The sequence below is a fragment of the Pristis pectinata genome, chromosome 15, assembly GCF_009764475.1.
Source record: "Pristis pectinata isolate sPriPec2 chromosome 15, sPriPec2.1.pri, whole genome shotgun sequence".
Lineage (NCBI taxonomy): Eukaryota > Metazoa > Chordata > Chondrichthyes > Rhinopristiformes > Pristidae > Pristis > Pristis pectinata.
The window spans coordinates 15,365,903-15,392,720 of NC_067419.1; the positions used below are offsets into that span (position 1 = coordinate 15,365,903).

Genomic DNA, 26,818 nt, shown 5'->3' on the forward strand with positions numbered 1-26,818 from the left:
ATCCCAACGTAAAGCAATTAGACACTGGTGCTTTTGTTAATGGCCAAAAATCATTGATGTAAATCTGCAGGTTCTATACATCTTGACAATATACAACAATTATAAACAGCTGAAAAAGTCAAAATCCCAAATAGCTATGACAATAGTTGCTAGAAGTGGCCATTTAAACTGTTCCATCATTTGAAAGCAATTTCTGGTTTTATTGGTTCAATGGAATTTGTATTGAAATGAAAAAAGCTGCAGATGCTCAAAATCTGAAATAAAAACAGAAAATGCTAGAAAACCTCAACAGGTCAGGCAGCTTCTATGGAAAGAGAAACAGTGCTAACGTTCTAAGTTGAAGATCTTGGTCTTTACCAGAACTGGTAAAGGGAGAAAACAAATTAGTTGCAGGGAAGGTGGGGGAAGGATAGATAAAACAAAGGAAATGTCTCTGACGGGGAGGCCAGGATTGCCATGGGGATGTCCTATAGCCCTGTAATTCACAAATTTTAGGTTCCTTTGTGCTCTCTGACTCTTTCTTTCTCTAATTGCCCTCATTTCATAGCTGTTGTTCAGTTCCTTTCTCTCCAATGCCCCCATTGACCCATCAACCGGATGACCTCTAAGTTTACCCCACACCAACTCTGGCTTCGCCCTACTGAGTGTTTCCAGCATTTACTGTTCTGCTTATTTGATAATCTTTCCTTTGAATTTTACAGGCGAGAAAAGAAAGTTCATACCACCTGCTTCACTGAAGAACCCTAAGTTGGAAGAATTAATGACGGTGGAAACGTATTCCTTTACTCGTGTCTCTATTTCTCTGTCTTTTGGTCATAGATACTAAAAGTCACATATTTCTGTTTGTTTTTTTATTTTGGTTATGTGTCCCAGATACTTTGCCACTTAATTTGGGGATGTTGTTGCTCTTTTGAAACCTCAGAATCCAACTTATCTAGATGACAGTGTGAACAGCGTTATGATATCCAACTTCACCCATTACGATCTTCTATAAAGAGTTTACAAAACTAGTATTTTGAATTGAAGTTATTCCCTTCTACCACAACACTTCTGCTCTTAGCCAGAGAAATTACTGAGTCCCTGCCACTTTACTGTTGTTCTTGGCCTTTCCATTCCTGTGATTTTATTTTTAAACTACTTATTTATTTTTGTCATTAATAGTAATTTTATGTCTTTACACTGTACTGCTGCTGCAAAGCAACAAATTTCATGTCATACAACGCAGTGATAATAAATCTGATTCTGAAATCACCCTGCATCCACCCAAAAATGTCAACTACACACTTTTCCTTCCCATCAGGCCTTAACCCAATGTGTCTACCTCTCAGCTAGAACTGACACTAAAACACAGCTTTTAAGTTTTTAAGTAGGTGAAGATTATGTTACCTGCTTGAGATGTAATGATGAACTAAAATGATGTGCAGCTATTTAAGGTCCATGTTATAGGAAGGATGTTGAAAAGAAGCAGAAAGTACACCTTTATGGGTGCTAGCTTAGCTTGATGACTTCTAGTTGAAGAAGTTAACTGAAGGTGAGGTTTGCTGATAGGAACTGCAAATGTGAGGTTGTTAGGCAGCTATAAATAGACATCATGCCATTTAATTAAAAGGTATAATGGATTTATTTAACTATGAACCAATTTTTACTCCTTTTCTCAGTTTCTCATTGATTGGATCAATGCCACATTGAAGGAAGATCACATTGTTGTTAAGTCACTGGAGGAAGACCTGTATGATGGATTAGTGCTGCACCATCTGTTAGGTAAACATGTCGATAGTCACTGTTTAAAGGTATTGTAGTGTACGTGATGCATTATGTTCATCTTTCCCGTGGACACATTGTCAGAGGTACTGTGGATTGCTGTCTCAAACCTGGCTGGAATATAGGGAATATGTGATCAGACTGGAGATTACATTTTCGGATGTAGTGGATCATGTTTTTAAATAAAGATGCATCTTTTGACATTGCTGGGTAATAGAGGAGTAAACAATTGATATTGGATAACAATTAGGAAGAAGTGATCAAACAGGTTTGATGCAAGGATCAAAAGATAATAAAGGATCTGAAAAGAAGCATTGATTTCAAGAATGCAGGGTAATTATTTCTTGCAGCCTTATAAAAACATACACTCACACTGAATCAACAGAATCATATAAGGTATTTTACAATATATAACATACTGTCCTTCAAGAATAATATATCTCTTGATTTGTTATCAGTAGTTTATTAGTATTTTAATAAGGATAGCAAATTCTATATTTGAGACAACAGAAATCGCTGGAAGTACTTAGCAGGTCAAGTGGTATTAGTGAGGAAAGAGAAACGGTCAATCATTAAGGTCAAGGACAATCAGCAGAATGGGAAAATTGAAACGCAGGCATATTAAGATGCAGAGAGGGGAATGGCTGGAGAGGAGAGAAGGAATGTCTGTGATGAGCTGTAGACCAAGGTTGTCAAGGTAACAATTATTTAAAAAAACAGCATTTAGGATAGAAGAAAAAAATAGAAACAGAAGTACAATCACATCAATGGAGAAAGAAGGGAATAGATATTTATTAGTCACATGTACATCGAAACACACCGTGAAATACGTCTTTTTGCATTACTGAGCATGTACTGGGAGCAGCCCACAAGTGTCGCCACTCTTCTGGCGCCAACATAGCATGCCCACAACTCCTAACCTGCATATTTGGAATGTGGGAGGAAACCGGAGCACCCGGAAGAAACCCATGCAGACACACGGAGAACGTACAAACTCCTTACAGACACTGGCGAAATTGAACCTGGGTCACTGGTGCTGTAATAGCATTATGCTAACCACTACATATCTGAAATTGGTAAATTATGTATTAAGTCCCAAGGGCTGCATCGTTCTAGATGGAAGCAATGCTGTTCCTTGAGTTTATGGTGGGCATTGTTGGAGAAATGTAGAAGGTTGAAGACAGAGGTCAGAGTGAGAGTTGGATGGAGAATTAAAGTGACAGGTGATTAGAAACTTACGGTCGCCCATGTGGACTGAATGCATAACTCTAAAATGAAAGTTCTGCAGAGTGGTCACCCTATCTCCATTTAGCTAAATGCATTACTCTAAAATGAAAGAAGTTCAAGTGAATCACTACCTCACCTGTAAGGACTATTTGAGTCCCTGGATAGTAAGAATAAGTAAAAGGGCAGGATTTTATCTCGTGTAACACCTTCCCTTTTACCTTAGAGCTTCCTGCATTTTCTGTGCTTTGCATTTCCAGCATCTGCAGTTTGTTTTTGCTCCAATCATTGTTTTCAGCTGAAAGCCATTTATGTTAAATCCTGAACCCAAATAAACACAGATTGAAAAATTCGCATGGGTAGTGTGGGTCTGGGCTCTGTAGTTGATATGAGAATTTGAACTCTTTGCCCACTTTTGATTCTTATTACAGCTTATTTTCTCTCTTCATTAGTACATTTAGGTAAAGTCAACCTGGATGTAGAAGAAATTGCATTGTCTGCCAGTGCACAGAAACAGAAATTGAGTGTTGTGTTGGATAGAGTGAACCAGCTTCTCCAAGTTACAGAGGATGACTATCTGAACTGGAATGCAGACTGTAAGTACCCTGCAGAAAGCTGATGAGCATTAGTTACACATTATAAATTTTCTATATTAAAATTGAGTAGTTGAACGGGTGCTGAATGCCAGGCAGCAAGAAAAGTGTGCTCAGTGCCTTGATCCATTAACTGGTTTTTGTCACACTCCAAGCATGAAATGGAGTTTAATTCAATTCAAGGCCTGTTGAAGTCTGAAGATATGATGGTGACTGATGGATGGAAGTGGGACTGCCTTGGTAGGTAGTGGACAGTGGGCAGGGTCAGCAGGAGGTTGGATGGGAACTCATACAGGTTACCAACAAAGGAACATGGGTGAAATTGGCAGTGAAGGTAAAGGAAAGAATGAGATGTGGCAGCTGAAGATCCCTTTTGTGGCCTTTCATAGAAACTATTCAGATGTGAGTCTGTCTGCGGGGCTTGAAGTCTGTGATGGGGGTTGAAGTATGGATGGTGGGCGTGAAGGAGAAATGGTTGTCTGGTGAATCTGGCAATACTAATTTCTAAGTTTGAAACAAATCTATGCAAATGTTGAATTTATATTTTGTACTCAAGCCCTTCTTGTGTATCTGTGCATCTGTCTCTGTGTCTGTATTTCTTGGTCCATAAACATTTTCACATGTTTCTTATTGCTGGAAAAGGCACATGGAGATGTTAAAGCAGGTCATTCCGGATTAAGGTAGACTAGCGGCTTTGTGCAAGAAAATCACACCAAAATCAGGCATGCAAATTGGGTGACTTCCAATTCACTGCTTCCAAGAAACGCTTCATGGCTCCTTATTGCTTATGTGGTGTCTTATTTAATTTTCTCAGTTGCACAGTTTCAGTACAGATGGTCAAGCTGTGAGATGTCATCATTCTCTAATGGAAGTGCCAGTTGCACTTGGGGATAAAAAATTGCGAACAATCGACAGCCTGCGCATGACTCTTAACTGAGAGATAAACTTATTTATTTCTTTTTCTGTGAACCTTCAAAGCGATTTAGATTTTGTTATTGTAGGAACCTTGCCTACCCAGAACGCCTGTGAAGTTGTTGTGAATATCAGTTAGAGGACTGTTCTATGAAGGTGTCTATGCAATAATTTAAACTTGACGACTTTAGGAGCAGCACTTTAAACTAACATACATGGGTTAATTGTCCATGGTAAATTACCCTTAGTACATAAGTACGTGGTAGAATCTAGAGCAGTTCATGGGAAAGAGGGAAGAATTAGTGTAAATGGGTGCTCGATAGTTGCTGCAGACTTATGGGCAGAAGATCTTGTTTCCATGCTGTATGACTAATACGCACAAGTTCACAGGTACATGAGTATGGGTGGAATGGGATGTGCCTTGCTAACTCCCCACACACCCCCCCCCCCCCCCACCACCCCACCTGTACACAGCCCAGTCCTCCATTTTATGATTATACTGACCAGAAAGTGAAACTTTGTTTAAGATTGGGACGTGCTTTTGCATGATAAGTATGCATAATGTTAACATCTTTAAATAGCACAAGCTGTCATTATTTATGTACGAGACCAATGATGTATGATTTTGTGTTGGACTTTAAACTAGTTTTTTTTAACACAAATAAACTGAATGTTTGATTTGAGTCTATCTCTATCTTGAAAAAAGAGATTTGTCATGCAGTTCAGTAACATTTGTTAAAGGCAATGGTGTGTTTCCACCTTTGGGTCTTGCTTTAGTTTTCTTGGATATTAAAAAAAAGACATGCATACACTCCAGATCATAAGATCTTTGCTTAAGGGAGTAGCTGGTTTTGCTACTTCAGGGAAAGCATTATTGTGAAAATTGTAAAGTTTTAACCACTTTATTTTTTGAGATGTTATTTCTGTGGTTTCCGACCTTCAATCCTTCATGAAGAAATTTCAGCTTAATCACCTGGTTTCTCTTGATTACAATGGAGAAATCACTGACAAGAAGTCTGGGTTAAACTATGTCAGATGAGAGCAGCTCCAACATCATCCTGGACGATGCAGCCTTCTTGATTAGCACTCTACCACCACTCAGCTCCACTGGCACACTGTATGACAGTGTATACCATCTACAAGATGCACTGCAGCTACTAACCAGAGAAACTAAGGACTGCAGATGCTGGAATCTAGATGAAAAACACTATGATGCTGGAGGAACACAGCAGGCCAGGCAGCATCATTGGGGAAAAAAGCAGGCAGTCAACGTTACGGGTTGGGACCCTTCTTCAAGAAAGGCCCTGACCTGAAACGTTGACTGCCTGCTTTTCTCCACGGATGCTGCCTGGCTTGCTGAGTTTCTCCAGCATCGTCGTGTTTTTCAGCTACTAACCAGGGTTACTTCAACAGCACCTCTAAACCCATGGTCACTACTGCTTCGCAAGGCAGCAGGTCCAAGGGAAGACCACCACCTGCAACTTCTCCTCCACTTCAGACATCAGACCATCTGCTATTCCTTTGCTAGTGCTACATCATCACTGGTGCTAAATCCCAGAACTCCTTTCCCGAAACCACTCTGTACCTTCACCAGAAGGACTGTAGCAATTAAGAAGTTGGATCATTACCATCTTCTTAACAGTATTTAGAGATGGTCAGTAAATGATGATCTTGCCATTGAAGGCCACATCCCACTAGTGAATAGTAAAAGGGTTTTGTTCAGAATCAAAATCCCAGTCTGTGTTTTGTTTGGTAGCCCTCTTGGGAAAGTTGCGGTACCTCATAGAGAGAGAAAGAGAGAGTCGTACACCAGGGAGATAGGCCATTCGTCCCATCATGTCCATGCTGACCAGTGGGTACCCATCCATATTAATCCCATCTTCCAGCACTTGACCCATAGCCTTCAATGCTGAGGTGATTCTAGTGCCTGTCTAGATGCCTCTTAAATGCCGTTAGCAACTCTACTTCCACTACTCTCTCCATCACTGCGTTCCAGGCACTTGTCACTCTCTGGATGAAAAGGTCCTCTGCAAAACCCCTCTATTTCTCTTACCCGAAACCTATAGTTTTATCTACCCCTTATATGGGGGAAAAGTGTGCTGCAGTCTACCCTATCAATACCCCTCAGAATTTTGTGTACCTCAATCATGTCCCCTCTTAACCTCTTCCGCTCTTGGGAGGACAGACCCAGCCTCTCCACTCTCTCCTCATAACTAAAATGCTCCATACCAGGTAACATCCTGGTGAATTTCCTCTGCACCCTCTCCATCACCATCATGTCTTTCCTATGGTGTGATGACCAGAACTGCACGCATGCTCTGGCTGAGGTCTGGTCAAGGCCTTATAAAGTTGGAGCATAGCTTCTCTTTTCTTGTATTCAATACCCCAGCTAACGAAAACCAACATCCCATGTGCCATCTTAACCACATTATTTACCTGTGCTGCCACCTTCAATTTTCTTTGGACAAATTCCCTCTGTTCCTTAATACTCCCAAGGACATTGCCATTCATGGTGTCTGTCTTAGCCTCAATGGTACTCCTAAAATGCATCAGGTTTATAGTGGTGTGATGGAGCTTTGCAAATGGTGAGCTTTAGATTTTGATCATGCTGCTGTGTGAAATAGAAGTACTAATAGTATGGACGGCTGAATTAAAAAAATCAATTAGACCAAGCATTGCTTTTCATTAGTGCTTTTAAAACTGCAGATGGCAGTCATTTAGTTTCCAAGTGAGCAGTAAAAGGTGGGATTGCCAACTCAGACAACATCCGATAAGGGCAAATCATGAGTAGAAGCTGAGGGACTCGTTAACACATTCAGAAATAATGTTCACTTATAAATATGCAATATCACAACTAAAAGCTTCTGGTTTCTCCATTGTAAATTTTTGTTTTCTTTGACTTTCAGTGATCCATAACAAGGACTTGATTGCCACTTTGCATCTCCTCGTTGCCATTGCAAAGCTTTTCAGACCTGACATTCCCCTTCCAGAAAATGTGTGCCTAGAAGCATTAATCATTGAGGTAACTATGGTAACCATATAAATTAATGAGCTAAGATATGATCTTGATTTTATATCATCAGAAACCCTTTGGCTCATTCAGAGGAAATCTGGAATGCACTGGAAAAAACCACTGGACTATTGAATGATTACAACATTTGGTTTCTTTATACAGCAACACTGACAGAAAGATGCACCTCTTCAGGCACTTTCATTTCTGCAAAGTATGTGTTATTCTAAAGTGGTTCCAATACCATCTGCTCTGGGCTCAATGATCTGAACCCCTCCAAATACATTATTGACAAAAATGACTTAAAGCTTTTTATTTTTCACTGCTTTAAGCAAGGTTTCCTTCAACAGGAAGGATGCGGTGGGAATGGTCAAGAGTTTTAATCTGCCAAACCAGAAGTCATGGTATGTTATTGGGGGTCTCTTGAAAAGTTACATAGCCCTGCGTCTTTTCAACAGGACCCTACAGGTTACAAGAAGATTTTGACATAATGAAAAAACAAAATGTCAGGTAGCAATAGATAGAGTGAAAGTTTCATCAGATCAGGCTAAGTAGGCCTGAAATATCATCTATTTCTCTTTCTGTAGATGATTTTAAATGGTGACAAAGATGCTAATTGCTACATGCCCTTTTAAAATCTTAATTTTTAATGTCTTTTGGCAAACTAGTTTAAATTTAGTTGCTGAAGAGAGGAAAGTTGCTGCTATGCAAAATTCCCACCTTACATACTGATCTCAGCATTAAACACTCCTACTTAGCTTGCTCAACAGGTCCTGACAACAGACTTAGGATAGTGTTGAACTTATACAGTTCTACTCTGGCCGAGTTGGCCTAGTACCAACTCGGCCAGAGCCCAGGGTAGAACTCACCATCTCCCTGATGACTGTGTCTGTGGGAAGTGCACCCAACTGCAGTTCCTGACAGACCAGGTCAAGGAACTTGAGCTGCAGTTGGATGCACTCAGGATCATCCGGGAAGCTGAAGGCTTCATAGATGAGACTTTTTCTGAGGTGGTCACATACAAGGTACAGGTTTCAGTTAGATGGGTGACCACCAGGAAAAGTAAGGGCAGTAGGCAAACAATGCAGGGTTCCCCTGTGGCCATTCCCCTCACAAGCAGGTACACCTCTTTGGATACTGTTGAGGGGATGTTCTTTCAGGGGCTAGCAGCAGTAGTCAGGTCTCTGGCACAGTGACTGGCTCAGAAGGAAAGGGTGCAGTCAGGCAGGGCAATAGTGATAGGAGACTCAATAGTGGGGGGACAGACAGGAAATTCTGTGACCGCAGAAGAGACGACCTGTCTCCCAGGTGCCAGGGTCGAGGATGTCTCTGAGTAGCTGCAGAAGATTCTCAGGCGGGAGAACAAACAGCCAGAAGTTGTTGTACATGTTGGTACAAACAACATGGGCAGAACAAGGGACGAGGTCCTGCAGAATGAGTACAGGGAGCTGGGTAAGAAGTTAAGAAGCAGAACCTCGAGGGTGGTGATCTCCAGATTACACCCGGTGCCACGTGCCAGCAAGGTCAGAAATAGGATAGGCCAGGTGAATCTGTGGCTGAGGAGCTGGTGCAGGGGGCAGGGATTCAGATTCTTGGGATCTTTTCAGTGGTAGAGGCGACCTGTACAAGAGGGAGGGTTGCAGTTGAACTACAGAGGGACCAATATCCTTGCAGGGAAATTTGCTGGTTTTACATGGGAGGGTTTAAACTAGGTTGGCAGGGGGTGTGGGACTCTGGGCACGAGCAAGTCATGGGACAAAGCATTTTAGTAATCAGGATAGCCAGGGGCACAGTAAAGGCAGGGAAAGGAATACCCAGTTAAACTGCATTTATTTAAATGCACAAGGTTTAACAGGTAAGGCAGACAAACTCAGGGTGTGGATTGGCTCTGAGGACTGGGATGTTGTAGCCATTACAGAAACATGGCTGAGAGAAGGGCAGGATTGGCACTTCAATATTCCAGGATGCAGATGCTACAAACGTGACAGAGGTACAGGGAAGCGAGGGGGTGGTGTTGCCTTTTTGTTAAGGGAGAATGTAACAGCCATAATTACATTCTTGGGGGGATCGTCCAGTGAGGCCCTATGGGTAGAACTTAGAAACGAGAAGAGGACAGTCACTCTAGTGGGGCTGTATTATAGACCTCCCAATAGTTAGTGGGAACTTGAGGAGCAGGTGTGTAGAGAAATTGCTCGTAGTTGTAAGAATAATAAGGTTGTATTAGTGGGAGATTTTAATTTCCCTGGTATTGACTGAACTACCCAGAGTGTTAAGGGCCTGGACAGGGTGGAATTTGTGAAATGTATCCAAGAAAGTTTCCTGAGTCAATATATAGAGAGCACTACTCGGGAGGGTGCATTACTGGACCTCCTCTTAGGGAACTAGGTATGGCAGGTAACTGAAGTAGCAGTGGGAGCACTTTGGCTCTAGTGACTATAATTCTAATAGTTTTAAGATAGTGATAGAAAAGGATAGGACAGTTCCACAGGTTATGGTCCTAAACTGGAGCAGGGCTAATTTTGGGGGAATTAGGCAGGATCTACCAGAGGTTGATTGGGTGGGCCTGTTTGAAGGGAAAGGAGCAAGTGGCAAGTGGGAGGCTTTAAAGAGTGTGATATCAAGAGTCCAGGAGCAGCATGTTCCTGTTAGGGTGAAGGGTAAACCTGGCAAGTTTAGGGAAACTTGGCTGATGAGAGATATTGAGACTCTGGTCAAGAAAAAGGAGGAAGTGTATATTGTGTTTAGGAGGTTGGGGACAAGTGAATACCCTGATGACTCTAAGAAGAATACTCTTAAGAGGGAAATCAGGAGGACAAAGAGGGGGTATGAGGTGGATTTGGCAGGTAAGATTAAGGAAAATCCCAAGAGGTTCTATAGCTATATTAAGAGTAAAAGAGTGACCAGGGAGAGAGTAGATCCCCTTAAAGATCAGCAGGACCGCCTATGTCTTGAGCCACAGGAGATGGGTGGGATTTTTAACCAATATTTCTTTTCTGTGTTTACTGAGGAGAAAATCATCATTGCTCAAGAGATAAGGAAAATTAGTGGAGATGTTTTGGAGAGCATTCATATTACTAAGGAGGAGGTATTTGTGGCCTTACAGCGCATTAAGGTGGATAAATCCCCAGGACCTGACTGAGTGCATCCTAGGACTTTGTGGGAGGCTAGAGAAGAAATTGCACAGGTCCTTGTGGAGATTTTGGCTTCATTGTTAGCCACTGGTGAAGTTCCCAAAGATTGCAAGGTGGCTAATGTTGTTCCATTGTTTAAGAAAGCTAGCAAGGACAAGCCAGGGAACTACAGGCCGGTCAGCCTGACAACAGTAGTGGGGAAGTTACTGGATGGAATTCTTAGGGACAGGATCTACCAGCATTTGGACAGACAAAGTCTGATTAGGAGGAGTCATCATGGCTTTGTGCATGAAAAGTAATGCTTTATGAACCTTTTAGAGTTTTTTTTTTGAAGTAACCAAAAAGGTAGATGAGGGTAGGGCAGTGGATGTTGTCTATTTGGACTTTGGCAAGGACTTTGACAAGGTCCCACATGGTAGGCTGGCCTGGAAGGTGAGGTCCCAGGGAGAGCTAGTTTGGTAGATTCAAAATTGGCTCAGAGGTAGGAAGCAGAGGGTGGTGGTTGAAGGTTGATTCTCAGAATGGAGGCCGGTGACTAGTGGTGTGCCACAGGGGTCCGTGTTGGGACCCTTGTTATTCCTTATTTATATAAATGATTTGGATGCACAAGGCTTGATCAGTAAATTTGCGGATGACACGAAATTAGGAGGTGTTGTGATATTAAAGATGGTTATTGTAGGTTACAGGGGGGTCTTAATCAGTTAGTGAAGTGGGCTGAGGAGTGGCAAATGGATTTCAATACAGATAAGTGTGAGGTGATGCAATTTGGAAAGTCAAACCAGCGTAGGACTTGTACAATGAATGGTGGGGCACTAGGGAGTGTAATGGAAGAGAGGGACCTAGAAGTACAAGTGCATAGTTCATTGAAAGCAGTGTCGCAGGTAGACAGGGTGGTGAAAAAGGCATTTAGCATGCTGTGTCAGGGCATTGAGTATAGGAGCTGGGACATTATGTTGCAGTTGTATAAGTCATTGGTGAGGCCTCACTTGGAGGACTGTGTTCATTTTTGGTCACCCTGTAATAGGAAAGACGTGCTTAAACTGGAAAGAGTGCAGAAAAGATTTACGAGGATGTTGCCAGGACTAGAGGGCCTGAGTTATAGGGAGAGGTTGGCCAGGCTAGGTCTTTATTCCTTGGAGCGTAGGAGAATATGGGGTGATCGTGTAGAGGTTTGTAAAATCATGAGGGGCATAGATAAGGTGGATGGTAGCAGTCTTTTCCCCGGGGTAGGGGGAGTCCAAAACTAGGGGGCATAGATTTAGGTGAGAGGGGAAAGATTTAAAAGGGACTTTAGCGGCAACTTTTTCACGCAGAGAGTGGTGAGTATGTGGAATGAGGTGCCAGAGGAAGTGGTTAAGGCAGATTCAATAGGGTCACTTAAGAAGTACTTGGATAGGTACATACAGGCTTAGAGGGATACGGGCCAAACGCAGGAAATTGGGACTAGATGGGTGGACACCATGGTCAGCATGGACTCATTGGGCCGAAGGGCCTGTATTCATGCTGTATTCGTCTATGACTCTACCATGGCACTACCCGATGAGGATGAAAATTGTCTAGATATGGCATGTTCACAAAATGTCAGCCCAGTCAAATCTGATCAACTCCCAGCCATTCATTGGTAAAGTGATGGAGTGTGTTGCTGAGTCTGCTACCCACCAACCACATGCAACTCCACAACTTACCAGCTTATTGGTGTTCAGTGGGTTCACCAGGTCCACTCAGTTATAGACCTTATTCCTTTCTTGATCCAAGCATGAACTAAGGGTCTGATTTTCAGAACTGAGGGAGAAATGACTGCACCATTGGCCTTAAGAACCCCTAGTAAAAACTGAAGTCAAGATAAAGCAGGAGTTAAACATTAGAGTGACAGGGTTCATACCTAGCAGTAAGTGAGATGGTTGTCAGAGGGCAGTAATAGGCAACAATGTACAAGTTCCTCAGAATGGTATTCCAGAGCTGTATGCCTTTTGCTGCTTGATCAATATCAATGACCTTTCCTCCAACATATGATGTGAAGTCAGGGTGCACATTGATTTTAGTTCAGTTTCCAACTTGTATAATGCAGTAGTTTGTACCCACGTGCAGCAAGACCCAGAAGGACAAGCCAGCAGGCTAATGGATACAGCACCATCTCCAAGTTCCTCCCCAAGTCACCCAGCATTCTGACCTGAAAATATATTGTTATTCCTTCATCTTTACTGGGTCGAAAACCTGGAAATCCCTAACAACTCTTTAGGATACCTTCACTCAACAAACTCTACACGTTCAAAGAGGTGGCCCACTACCTTATCAAGGGCAATAAATGCTACTCTCACCAGTGATACATCCCTGAATGGAACTTTTGATCATGAGCTTTGATTTCAACCAAGGTTTCAATTGTGAAAAATGGCATATCAAAATTTACCAACGACCCTGAAGAGAAAAACATCAACTTGTTGATCTATTGTGGAATAGATATTCCAAGAAAGAGACTTTCAATCCTATATCAGAAGATTACGTCCGTTCCATATAGAGGAGCTCCACAGAGTTCATTGAAAAGTGAGATTTGTAGGGAACTCTTTAGCATAGGAGCTAATTACTTATCCAATGCTCATTCATTTCCTGTGAAGGGAAGTATTTTGAAGTACTCGTAAATCCACGAGAATTAAAGCTGGTTGTTAATTTTGTTCTTCTAGATTGACAAAACAGGAATAAAAACAACAAAACACTTGGAATGTATCACAGAGAAAAGGTAAAACATGATCTAAAATGTTTTCTGTAACTTCATAAATGTGGAAAGTTCAGGTATTAGATTTGAATAAAAATGTATTTATTCAAAGTGAGGAATGAAAAAGCTGAGTCTAATTAGGTAATTCACCTGAAAAGTTAACCCTTTCTCATCAGAGATTATGCATGATCTGCTGAGTGTTTCTACCTTTTTCTATTGTCATGTTGGTGCTTAAGTTTATTTACCCACTTTTTCAGTTGAAGTTAAATAATTTCTTCTTTCAGTGTAAATAAATCAATTTGCAAGCCTCACAGATGAAAGTGAATCCATGTTGGTTTTCATTGATGAGTTTGTTCATTTATGTGTTTAAAGTAAACTATGTAATTCAGTGGATCATACCCTTTCGCCAGCATACTGGTTATGAATCTGACTCAAATGTACTTGACTTATTGCACTCCCTCAAGTTTGATCCTTCTGTCAGTGAGGTTGTGAACTGGAAATCTCCTTGCTCTGTTAGTTGTAATAATGTTTAAAACCATTAGATATGAAATTGATTTGGCAGACTCAATCCTCCTTGTGCAAGGATATCCACAGTTTAAAAAAAATCTGTTCCTAAATTGCATAAGCTGGCTTTACATTGGCAATCTTCTTCAGAGAGCTGGTAGAAGTTTTAATGTTGGAAATAAAAAGTGTCACATTGATGCAGCACATGGTATATTTCTGAATTTATGGGACTCTGTCAGAGTCTGAGCAACTGAGTCTTTGATCTGATTTGAAACTTGAACGTAAGCTGTAAGTCCTTGATAAAATGTGTTCAAGATACTGCATTCTCTTAAACAAAAAAAAGCTAACAAATTTCTGTAACTTCCATAGTAAGTTCAGAGCTCATCTGTTCTGTTTATGACACCAGGTGTGAGGATCAGTATTGGGTATTACTGAATGTCCTTATTGTGTATTCTGAGCATGACTGACCTGCACTCTGATTGTAAACAATTGTTTTGCTTATAAACCAAAAGTAAATTGAATTGGATTTTAATTTTTAAACAATTTTGTTTTGCAGAAGGGATGATGAAGAACAAAATCAAACACAGGGTAAGGTATTAACATTTTACTGATCCAAACTTTATTATTGACAAATTACAACATGATTCTTGGAAAATGAAGCTGGAATCACATTGAGAGCTTCAAACCAGAGAACAAAGTATTTTTTAAAATTCCCACCTGAAATAAAGCACAAGTGATAATGCAGAATTTCATTCCATAAACCCTGTAATAGATGTTGTTTCTTTGTCTCATTGGCTGCAACATTCAGGTTCACTGTTTATTTTTTAAAGGGAGTATCTGATTTGAATGTTTAAGTAAGAAAGGGCTCATGGTTATGTAAGGAGATCCATAAGAAATAGAACCAGAGCATTTTTCTCTTGATCTTTACACTTTTTGGAGAGTAAAATCTTCCCTGGTTGATTTTTTTTTTAAATTTTCACTGAATTTTGACTTGCTACAGTGTCCTGATAGACACGGGTTACAAGATGCACATGTACTGTGTTGTGTGCAATGATGGCAGAAATTATATGCATTGGACTTGACTTTCATTGCCACATTCTGGATGGGAGGTAAATTAAAGCAAGTTCTTTGGGTAAACTTGTAGATGACCAAAAGGCATGGACATGGTAGGCTCAAGGACCTGTTTCTGTACAATTCTAAGAAAATGAATTCAATGTATACATTATTGTCAAGATGCTGTTCAAAGATTATTCTTCAAAATTCAGTTAATTCATATTTTTAAAACAAACTGAGTTTATGATGTAATATGCTACTTCAGACATTTTGTTGGACAACATTTTACCATATTCATCCCATTCACAAACAATAGAAATGTATTTCACTGCTAATATGGTATAGAAACTTAGAATAAGCAATTTATGCTGGGTCCATTGCAAGCTTATTAGAGTTGCTTTGCAAATTAGAAGCCTCAGTGCTTTCAAATTAAAATCTGAATTATCGTGTAAAATGAATGTATGCTTTGTAGTGATATTATCCTGATAGTTATTTTTATTACTTTTAGAAACAGACAATATTAATGACCTCTTTAAGCTCAAGTCTGACAAAATTAAAGTGGTGCAACAGGTACTGTACGTCCACTTTAGTTATGTTTCTTCATATGCTGCTCTTTTTTTAAAATGTTATTTCCCCCCAGTTCCACAATAAGAACTGAACTCACTTTGACTTTTTATTCTGTTGAAGTGCAGATTGCTGTTCTTGTACAGTTCCTTGGATAACAGCAGCCATCCAGTAACTCCTCCCTTGTGTATGGTCCCAGGCGGTGACCACTGACACGTTATTTAAACAATCATCTGCGGACTTAATCATGCCCATACACTGATCCAAGTACACACTCACTTGGCAGAGAAATTGTACTGAGATCAAAATAGAACCTCAGCTGATTCTTAAATAAAACCAGATGTTGGGAACACTCAGCAGGTCTGACTCTCTTCCCCCTTTTCCCTCGTTAAACTACTTAAATGAATTGGCAAAAGAGTGGAAATGTTTGCATGAATTAAATCTCTTCCTGCAAGTAACAACTGTCTTTCATGATTAATGTGCATACAACATCAATATGCATAGCCATGCCAAAGCCAAAATATGAAGGGCTTTTTGCCAATCAATGTCTCGATTGTTTTGATGAGTAGCCCTGTTGCCTCACAGTTCCGGAGACCTGATCCTCATCTTGGTTACTGTGCATGTGGAGTTTGCACACTCTCCCTGTGACTTTGTGGGTTTCCACCCAGTGCACCGGTTTCCTGCCACAAGCCAAAACCACGCTGGTTGGTAGGTTACTTGGTTATCATAAGTTGCCCTGAATATAATGAGTTAGGGGGAGAATCATGGGAGTGGGGAGGGGCAAGAGGGAGAAAGAGTTGATGGGATGTGGGAAGAAGAATGGGATTAGTGCAGTATTATTCCAGGTGGACATGATGGGCCGAAGGGCCTGTTTCTGTGCTGTGTGACTATTACTGTCAGAGAACTTGGCGCCTCATCTTGATACTGAGTATATGAGATAATGGATGGGATGGGGGGTGGGAGAGGAAGATTGATAAGGGATACCTATCAAGGCTGATTGTGCTCCAAGTAAATGTCACCTGGTCTATGTAGGATGCATCCCTGGAATAGTAGAGGCAGAGTTGCAGAGCTGTAGTCTTGCAATCCTCCCAAAATGTAGGTCAGCATCCCCAGTATCGTCCCAGGCGGTGAGGCCAACATCCCCAGTAGTGAGGCCCTGATTACATTCAGTTGGGCAGGTCACGGCGTCCACAAGCCTGTTGCCAGATTCCCAGAGAGACACTCTATTCCAAGTTCTCTCACGGGAAGGGACTGCAAAGCAAACAGAGGAAAAGATGCAAGGATGTATTCAAAGCCCCTTGAAGAAATGCATCACACCTCCTGAGTCCTGGGAATCTCTGTCCCATGACCGCTCAAAGTGGACAGGGAGCATTTGCGATTGTGTTGAGAATGTTGAGGCCATGAATCAGGAGCACAAGTGTATGCAGCGGAAGGAGTGGACCACCTCACAAAGTATCCATCCACCTGCACAGTCAGCATATTACCTCCCCATCTGTGGATGTCTGTGGTTCCAACCTCAGAACATGCAGGAGCAGAGTGGAAGTAAGGCATTATTGCTCTTGAGTGACCATTTAAGAAAGGATGTAGAGATTTACTTGGATTGTTCCAGGGATGAGGGGTTTCAATTCGCAAGATAAGATTGGATAAGCTGGAGTTTTTCCTCCTTGGAGCAGAGAAGGTTGAGAGGAAATTTGGTATGGCTGTATAGGATGATGTCTGGTTTGGATAGAGGGAAGCCATTCCCATCAGCAGACGGGGCATAGGTTCAGATTGATGGGGGAAAAACTTTTAGACGGAGAATGTTATGACTGGGACTTCCCTGCCTGTGAAAACTGAATCAATACTTTCAAAACAGAGTTAGGCAGGCACAGGAATTAATTTTCAAGGCTATGGAATAAATAGAATTACACTGCCTGGTTTGCTCTACAAAGGGCTGGCATGGACTTATCTTTGTTTGAGTGCGTAAACTGCCTCAATATCAGAAGTTGCTGAAGCTTTGAGACCACTTTTACTTAACTCAGATTTGAGAGGCACAAATGATTTGGCAGAGTCAATATTGGTGCAGTGCTGAATTGCATTTTTGTTTTCCTTTTTAGGCATTGCTTCATTTCGTTAACAAACATGTGGGAAGGCTTGGTGTGACTGTGAAGGATCTTAGCACACAGGTCTGTATGTTAGTTAGAAATACTTGGCTAGCTTTTTAAGTTAATCATAGCTAAGCTTGTGGAAGGTCTAGTGTTTTTTTGCTATAGCGCTGGGGACCTCCTGCACTCAGTGTAAAAACTTATTTGAAAGTAAATCCAGCCTCAAGTTTATATATTCAGCTTTGAAATTTTGTGATGAAAATATTGACAAATAGTAAACATGTCTAGTAAAGATTTAAGCATTCTCTAGGGAATCAACAATTACATGCATTTATATGGCACTCTTAACAAATCAAAACACTTCAAGGCATTAGGGCAGATGTCCAAAAGTGGTGGCGGCATCTTTGAGGAGGGAAGAGAGAGAGAGCGACAAAATTTAGATGGTATTTCCAGAGCTTATTGCAGACGCTACTGAAAGCATGTCTGCCAGTGGTGGAGGGCTGGAGGAGATTATAGAGTGGGGTCGTCATGGCAACCAGCCCCAAAACTCATTGAGAAAGAATCACAGTTTATGCTTTTGGCATTCTCAAAATTGCTTCATAAAGATGCTAAATAGATTTTTGAAAGAACCAAATGAAATTCATTTTTAAAGTTGAAAATATATTTTTAGATTTTCCATTGCATCTCGCCCACAACACTGCTTATTTATGATGCATCTCCATTTAGCAACAGAGAAAAGATAGAGGAGTCTTGGTACAATGGTACAAGTAGAAAGTGTGTATTTGGAGCAAAGTGTGAACAGGTCGGTGATCTGTAAATATGAACTGTGAGGTTACTCCCTCCTTTCCAGTACACATCTTATTTCCTGGATGCATCTGCATGACAGGCCACTGATATTTGGTTGTGAAAACAAAAATAAGATAGAATCTTTATTAGTCACATGTACATTGAAACACACAATGAAATGCATCTTTGAGTAGAGTATTCTGGGGGCAGCCTACAAGTGGCTCCACGCTTCCGGCGCCAACATAGCATGCCCACAACTTCCTAACCTGTACGTCTTTGGAACGTCTGAGGAAACCGGAGCACCCGGGGGAAACCCACGCAGACACGGGGAGAACGTACAAACTCCTTACAGACAGTGGCCAGAATTGAACCCGGGTCACTGGCGCTGTAATACTGTTACACTAACAGCTACACTCAGAAAAGTCTTTTTCCCAGGGTGGAAATGTCAAATGAGGAATGTCAATTTGAGGTAACCTAGAGGATTGATGAGGGCAGGGTAGTGAATGTCATCAGCCTTGTCCATAAAGACAAGGTTCCGCTTGGAAGGCAAGTCTGGATGGTTGGATCGCATGGGATCCAGGGAGAACTAGCTAAGTGGATAATTGGCTTGATGGTAGGAAGCAAAGGGTGATGGTAGAAGGTTGTTTTTCAGACTGGAGGTGTGTGACCAGTGGTGTGCCACAGGGATCGGTGCTGGGCCCATTGTCATTCATCATTTATGACAATGTACAATGTATGGTTAGTAAGTTTGCAGCTGACGCTAAGATGGGTGGTATCGTAGACAGTGAAGAAGGTTATCAAAAATTACAAGGGGATCTTGACCAGTTAGGTAAGTGAGTCAAGGAATGGCAAATGGCATTCAATCCAGATAAGTGTGAGGTGTTAGATTTTGGGAAGAAAAACCAGGGTAGGACTTTCACAGTGAACAGAAGGGCCTTGGAGAGTATTGTAGAATAGAGGGACCTAGGAGTACAAGTACATAGTTCCCCGAAAGTGGAATCAGAGGTAGAGAGGGTGGTGAAGAAGTTTGGCACGCCGGCCTCCATCAGTCAGGGCACTGAGTATCGGAGTTGGGATGCTATGTTGCAGTTGTATAAGACGTTGGTGAGGCCGCACCTAGAGTACTGTGTACGGTTTTATTTATCCTGTGATAGGAAAGACGTCATTAAGCTGGAAAGAGAGCAGAGAAGATGTACGAGAATTTTGCCAGGTCTCGAGGGCCTGAGTTACAGGGAGAGGTTGGGCAGGTTAGGACTTATTTCATTGGAGCGTAAGAGACTGAGGGGTGACCTTACAGAGGTGCACAAGATCATGAGGGGCATAGATAGTGAATGCAAACAGTTCTTTTCCCAGGGAAAGGGAACCAAGAACTCGAGGACATAGGTTTAAGTTAAGGGGGGAAAGATGTAAAAGAGACCTGAAGGGCAATGTCTTCACACACAGGGCATGTGGAACGATCTGCTAGAGGAAGTGGTTGAAGTAGATATAATAACAACACTTAAAAGACACTTGGACAGGTACATGGATAGGAAAGGTTTAGAGGGATATGGACCATACACAGGCAAATGGGCCTAGCTTAGAGGGCTTCTTGTTCAGCATGGACAAGTTGGGCCAAAGGGCCTGTTTCTGTGCTGGATTACCCTATGACTCTATAACAGTACTTTTAAAAGGCCAGCTGTAGGACTGCTGCCTCCCCCGCTCAGCTGCACAGAAGTCCTGACTAGGGACTTTCTTAGTAAATAACAAATAAATGGATATACATATTCTGTGGTGAAATACTTTTGCTCTTGTTTGAGAAATTAGAGTAATCTTAATGTAATATCTGACACAAGGATACCCTTTCCTTTTTCGTTACCCCACCTTGCTATGAGGCGAACCCTGCATTTGCTCACAGCTGTCAATCATCTGATCAGGCATGATTTCTGCTGCATGCTTAGTTCACCATTCTTCAGTAGTTGGTTTTAAGGTAAATTCCACTGCCATAAGCAGTAGTAAATGCAACTTCCACTTTGATTTAACACAAAATTTCATGCACTTCCTTCTCTTCTGGCCTGAGCAAATAGCATTTTAGCTCCCTCCCTCCCTCTTTCCTGTCTATCTGTGTCAACTGTTTGAAACAAGTTTTAATGTTCCAAAGTCATAATTGTGAATTAAATTCCGGATGATCAAGTACAATTTTTGTAGTTGCAGCAGGGTCATTTAACTTCAGTAATATTTCAAGTCTGAAAATGGTTCATCTGAATTACGCATTCACAGTAGAATGCACTTTAGGAAATAGAAGCCTTTAAACTTTTCCCAGCATCTAGCTTTCTGCCAGTGAAGCAAGTTAAACCTAAGCCATCTTTAAACAGACAACTCCTGCAGGTCAGCATTTCTAAAGGCTTCTTAGGACAAAAGTCGGACATTGGGAGCATCTGTTTTATGACGGTGTCGTGAATGTTACAATGCTGAACCTCAGGAGATCAGACACATATTGCCCCCTCTGTCAAACAGGTTCACAGCTTGTACATTTCAAAGAGCTCAGATCCTCTCAAAGCATACTACACTTTTGGTCAGTTTTTGTAATTATGGGCACAAACTCTCTCTTGGCGTACAGCACATATACATTCACGTAGCCCTTTTACTGCAGGTATGGTGAGTCGTTCTTCCCACAGGCATTCCTACACAGCCATTTTATAAGTGGGTTGATTTTATCTACTAGTTTTTGAATATAGTCTTAATTCCTTACTTAACGCTATGTGACTAGTACATTGTTTAACTTAGTACCATCAGGACTCTGTTTGCCCTTTTCTATTCAAGCAGAATTTTGTCACATCTAAACAGTTGTTTTATTATCTGAAAATAAATTAGTTGATCTTTCCTAATTATTTGCTCTATTATTTTACCAGTTTTCCAATGGAGTGATCTTGATTCTATTAATTGGACAGCTAGAAGGCTATTTCATTCATCTAAGTGAATATTATTTAAACCCCTCGGATGACAAAGAAAAGGTGAGTTGACAAAAATTGCCCCGCCCCCCTGCATGCATCTCTTTTAGACTTTTTGGCATAATGCTTAACTGCACAGATGAAAGGAAATAAATGACCTCCAACAAGTTTCTGCACCAGTCTCCTGATTTTGGGGGGGGGGGGGGGGTCGTGGGCATCAATTCATTTGGTTCATTTCTACACCCGGAATGGGAAAAGGCCCCTGTCCTCTGCTCAGCTTTATCGCCAGCTGCCTTGTGGTGAAGGCTAGGAGTGCAACTTCCTTGAGAGAAGCTACTGCACAAATGCAAGCCATGTTGATTAGACTTTATATGTAATTGAAAATTTACATATTGTCGATTTTAGTTCATATGTGATTTCTCCAGCTCACCTGTGCAGTTTTAGATTTAAACGACAGAGGTTCTAAAAAGTGTATAAAGTACACCTCTTTTTTGGCAGTTAGATTCATAACTGCATGCCTTATGAGTCTCTAAAATCCCTGATCTTCAGTTGCTTGGGCTAATTGAATTCAAGGTGATTAAACCATCCATGAGTTCTGCAAAAAACCTCAGTGCAATACCTAGGATTCAATCCAAATTTTTAAGCTAAATTCTGTTAAGTATTCCGACAATTCTTGAATGAAATTCTGGCAACTTGCCCTCCCTGTGCTCAGAGACTTGAAACAAAAATAGAAACGGCTGGAAACACTTTTGAACAGTTTTTGACATGAAATTTCAGTTTTGTTTCTCTCCCCATGGATGCTGCCTGGCCTATTGAGAGTTTCCAGCATTTCCTGTTTTTGTTTTGAACTTCCAGTATCTGTAGTTTTTTTTACTCTGATTTTATCATCTTATCATTTTATCATCTGTTCTCGTTCACCACAGCTTCACAATGTCTCTTTTGTGCTGGGGCTTCTTGAAGACGGAGGACTGTTAAATTATCCAATCAATCCTCAAGGTCAGTGGAGATTTAGAGAAGAAAGATGGTCATTTTTCATTCTTTATAACTTGATAGTTCAATATTATGTTCAATATTATCGTTACACTGCCAATAGAATGGTTGTTGCAATGCTTTCTTTATTTTTGCATATCCTGTTCCCCTACTGTGTGATATGAAGATTTTGCAACAACTTCAGACTTATTTGGGTTCTGTCAATATTTCTGTAGCAATGAATTTTATCCTTGCCTTATCAGAACAAAATATAACTTGAGCCATTTGAGTCTACTGGAAATTTAATTATTGATTGAGAAAAGGAAGACAGTATGCCCAGTTCATTCCAAGCAGTATTTTGCTGAATCTGAACAATTATTTATCATCTGAAAACAGACCAATTTCCAAATTGAATATGTGCAGCTGTCTCCAATTATTGGGTTCTATTTTGACCTCTGCTGCTGTCTTGTGTGGAGTTTGCACGTTCTCCCTGTGACCGCAAGGATTTCCTTTGGGTGCTCGGGTTTCTTCTTGAATCCCAAAGGCATGCAGGTTGGTAGGTTAATAGGTTATTGTAAATTGCACCAAATATAGGTGGGAAAATTGATGGTGTTAGTGGGCATGTGTGAGAACTTAGGTTACAGGGAAATAAGTGGGGGAATGGGATTGCTCTGGGAACCAGCATAGACTCTTTGGGTTGAATGGCCTCCTTGTACGGCAAAAGGGAATATGTGAAACATCTGACATGGGAAGGAGGCCATATAGAAAATGGTTTTTAAAAAAAAGTCCTCTTCAATAATTTTTTTTATATTGCCTTTGATAGACTATAAAATGGCAGTGCCAGATCCATGTAACCAATTACAAATAAAGATTCCAAGTGAGCAAATTAATCTTTTGATCTTACAAATGTCATCTCAGGATGGCTGTGTTGGGCAATTCCAGTGCCTGTTTATTGCTTTAGTAATTCTCTCTCCTCAGTTTACATGGCTGGTGACACAAATCACCACAGCATTAACATATTCTGGAATGAAACGTGGCAGCCATGGCAACATATCCACAGTTCTACTTTGATGTGTTGTATTCAATGGAGTAATCCAGATGTAACAACAAAGTACCTCAAGGTTAAAGTCACACAGATAGTAAGCATGCAACCTGTGTGGTAATGATCAAGCAACCCTGATTTTGTGTTGACACGAGGCAGATCCAGCTTTTTAAAAATAATTGAGAATTTTCTAGCTCCTCGAACAAATGCCGCGAGGTGCTGTTCACCATCAACAGTTCTGTTTGGAATGACCTTACATAATTGCACCATCTTTTCTATCATAAATGGATTGTCCAATTTCCATGCAGAACCTTCAATATCCCATTCATTTCCAACTAGCACAGCTTCTCACCACCTGTGACTTAAAGTCCATTGGGCACCTGGTCTCAGCTGTCAATAAATGGGTTTGAACCCCAGAATAACGTGAATGTGGGCCTTCTATCAACAACCACTATATGTATCAATGGCAAAATGCTAGAGAAATGCTAAAAGCTCTGCAGACTCGCTGGTACCATGCCACTAATTGTGTGCAGTTCTGGCTGCCACGTTATTGGAAGGATGTGAGTGCACTGGAGAGGGTGCAGAGGAGACTCACCAGCATGTTGCATGGATTTGGAGGGCTTTAGTTAGATGGACCTCAGAGAGCTTTAGTTGGTAGATGACCTGGATTGGACTGTATCAGTTATCAGAAGAGGGTAGACAAATGTGGATTGGGTTGGAGTTGGAGGCTAAGGGGCAACCTGACAGAAGTAAATGAAGTTACGAGAGGCAGGGATAGAATAGATGGTCAGTCCTTTTCCCAGAGGAGAAATGTCAAATACTAGAGGGCATAGTTTTAAGGTGAGAGGGGGAGAGCTCAAAGGAGATTTGTGAGGCAAGTTTTTTTGCAGAGAGAGTGGTGGGTGCCTGGAACACTAGGGGAGGTAGTGGAAGCAGATATGACTGCAACGTTTAAGAGGCCCTTATACTGGCACTTGACCAGCCAAGGCATAGGAGCATACAGACTAAATGTGGGCATGTGGGATTGGTGGCGATTGCTACCATGATCAGCATGCATGTGGTGGGCTGAAGGGCCCATTTCTGTGCTGTACAATTCTGAGTCTAACTCCTCCAGCCAATTTATGCAGCCTCGAGCCAGTCCTTCCTCATCAACATTGGTTGGCTCAGGTAACTTGTGACAATTCAATGCAGCTTCCTAACCCTGTCCTTGTACAGACTGTGCAGGATGATCCAACTGGAATCTGCAGGAACTTCCCTGGAGCACACCTGTGAAATATGCTGCAGAATCCCAACCCAGTCACACTGAAAAACTACTCACTTGTGTGTTGACCAGCATTCTCCTAGAACAACTGCTTATTTTAACAGTGTTGTTATAATCACTGCCGTGGTGCAGATCCACTTGAACTACATCCATCTCTGAGACCACTTTGTGGCCTTGCAGCACTCCAGTCAGTGGGTTACCACCTCCACTCTGTGATCATTTTCTACCATTGTTGTACTGGTTTAGTGTCTTTCATCCTTTGTGACTGAATGCTTTCCCACCAACAATGCTTTCAGGGACCACATGAGACATCATTGAGAACAAAGAAGGCACTGCCATGTTCATTGTCACTGTGGATTCACAACTTGCATCTCTGAACAGCGTTTCCATAGTAGAGATCATTTTATGTGCCCCCTCAATGTGTCAAACATCTGTCTGAATTCTCTCATCAATCAATCCATATGCCGACTGATACTGCTGTGTCCAATATGATAGTCTTGACATTGCACCTCTTTAGCCTAACCCCCACACACCCACACTGACTCCCCAACACCTCCCCAGAGTCTCCCCTAGCCCGATAGTTATCCGCTATATCCCCACCCCGTCACTCTCCTCATCTCCAGGTCTGTCTGTCACCCCATCACTTCAGTAAGTCTCCCCAACGGGTGTTGCTGCCATGAGGCAATAGAAAGGATTGTGGGGGTACAAGATTGCAAGGTCTGAGATTCTGACCTTGACAAACAGCAGGTGGCGGGCGAGGTGGGGGCTGTTGGGAGGTGGCAGAGTCTGAAGTTCCATGTTCTGGGCCCAACAGGTGGGTGGAAGAGTAGGTCTGATTCCGACAGCATGTTGATGAGAAGATATGGAGGTGAGCTTTAAGTTTGATTGCTTCTGAGCATTTTGCTAACAAGTGCATGAATGAAGGGAACAAGGCAGAGATCTTATAAGGCATCGTTTCAGTCGAAACAAGATATGGGGACATAATTTAAAATCAAACTTGGGTTGGAGATCAGGACATGTTTAATTATGAAACAAGTAAGCAATCATTAGGGGCAAGTTTGGTGATGAGAAAGCCATACAGCTTGTTGGATGGTTTGTTCAGCGGGACATTCTTATTGACCAGTGAAGATGGGCTCAGTCATCACCTTAGTGTTTATGATTAAACTTTTAAAATCCTCCCTTCTCCCTTCTTCTCACAGACATTGTAAACTTGGACACCAAGGCCACAATCCGGATCTTGCATTGCTTGTTTGCTAAGTACAAGGACAAGTGAAGGAGAGCAGAGAATATCATGCAGCATGAAAGAAAACTTCAACCAAGTTGATTGCAGGTCATCAGATTGAGAAAGGAAAGAGACTTGTGTTGTAACATACTATAAACATCTTAGTGGTTAAAGGTTTCATACATCCTCTGCATAAAATATTAAAACAATTGCCTAATTATCTTCACACAATTAGCTGAAATTAACTGCAGCACAATTTTGCTTAGAATTTATAATTCATACAAAATTTATAAAGATAAAGTAACACTCTCTGAGTTAAATCTTTTTAAATAAAACCTAATGGCAAATTACTTAGTTAATGTGCAAACATTAATCTGGGATCATTAAGAACTGAATAACATTTCACAGAAGTAAATAATTCAGCCTTTGTTTAATTCTTCCCCTCATTGTCAGTGGGATTTAACAAGCCTCTGTTTTCTCTGTTTTTGTTGCAGTGAGCTCAATTGTATTGTGACTTAATGCAATGTCATTCTCAAAGGCTCAGTGCTGTCTAGCCAAATACATGAGGAATTATACAGCGATAAACTTCTTGGCTTCTGTGAATTTATTCACTTAACTGTCATTCTCATTAAAGAAAATCATTGGTCCCACTGAGTGGCCTCCATAGTATTTTGCCTGGAGCGGAATTGGGCCACTTAGACAGAAATTTCAGATTTGTGATCTGGGTGGGGTTTGTTTAGCTGAAACATGAGTTGAAGCAGTTGAATTAGGTAGAGAGGGAGTAGTCAGATGGAGCATTCTAATGACCTTCACTGACAGAGTACACAGGCAAATCTGCTCAGGATAATATGAAGCTCAATTTTGATTTTCCCATCTCCCGCATTTAACATAATGAAAGGATGGAGAGTGACCACAAGTAACCTCACTCTTGTTTTATCCCAGCATAAGAGGTAGAAGAAGAGGGTGAGAAAACTACTTGTTAATACTGCTTAAATGCATGGGCTCTCCATATCCCAATGGCGTGCTCTCAGTTGCAACAGGGCTTTGGAGAAAAGGTAATGAAAC

At 41.4% G+C, this 26,818-nt stretch overlaps 1 protein-coding gene across 2 annotated transcripts in view; it reads left to right on the top strand.

Moving 5' to 3' along the window:
• parvg (parvin, gamma) overlaps window positions 1–26,338 on the top strand; it is a 33,269-nt gene extending 6,931 nt beyond the window's left edge. For both annotated transcript variants that reach the window (XM_052030839.1, XM_052030838.1), the window contains 11 exons: window positions 702–766; window positions 1,659–1,761; window positions 3,438–3,581; window positions 7,397–7,512; window positions 13,310–13,365; window positions 14,402–14,433; window positions 15,407–15,468; window positions 17,559–17,627; window positions 21,221–21,322; window positions 22,183–22,255; window positions 25,731–26,338. In XM_052030839.1, coding sequence (XP_051886799.1) covers window positions 702–766; window positions 1,659–1,761; window positions 3,438–3,581; window positions 7,397–7,512; window positions 13,310–13,365; window positions 14,402–14,433; window positions 15,407–15,468; window positions 17,559–17,627; window positions 21,221–21,322; window positions 22,183–22,255; window positions 25,731–25,804 — 896 coding nt within the window. In that variant the 3' untranslated portion in view covers window positions 25,805–26,338. The remainder of the gene's footprint in view (window positions 1–701; window positions 767–1,658; window positions 1,762–3,437; window positions 3,582–7,396; window positions 7,513–13,309; window positions 13,366–14,401; window positions 14,434–15,406; window positions 15,469–17,558; window positions 17,628–21,220; window positions 21,323–22,182; window positions 22,256–25,730) is intronic.
• The last annotated feature ends 480 nt before the right edge of the window (window positions 26,339–26,818 follow it).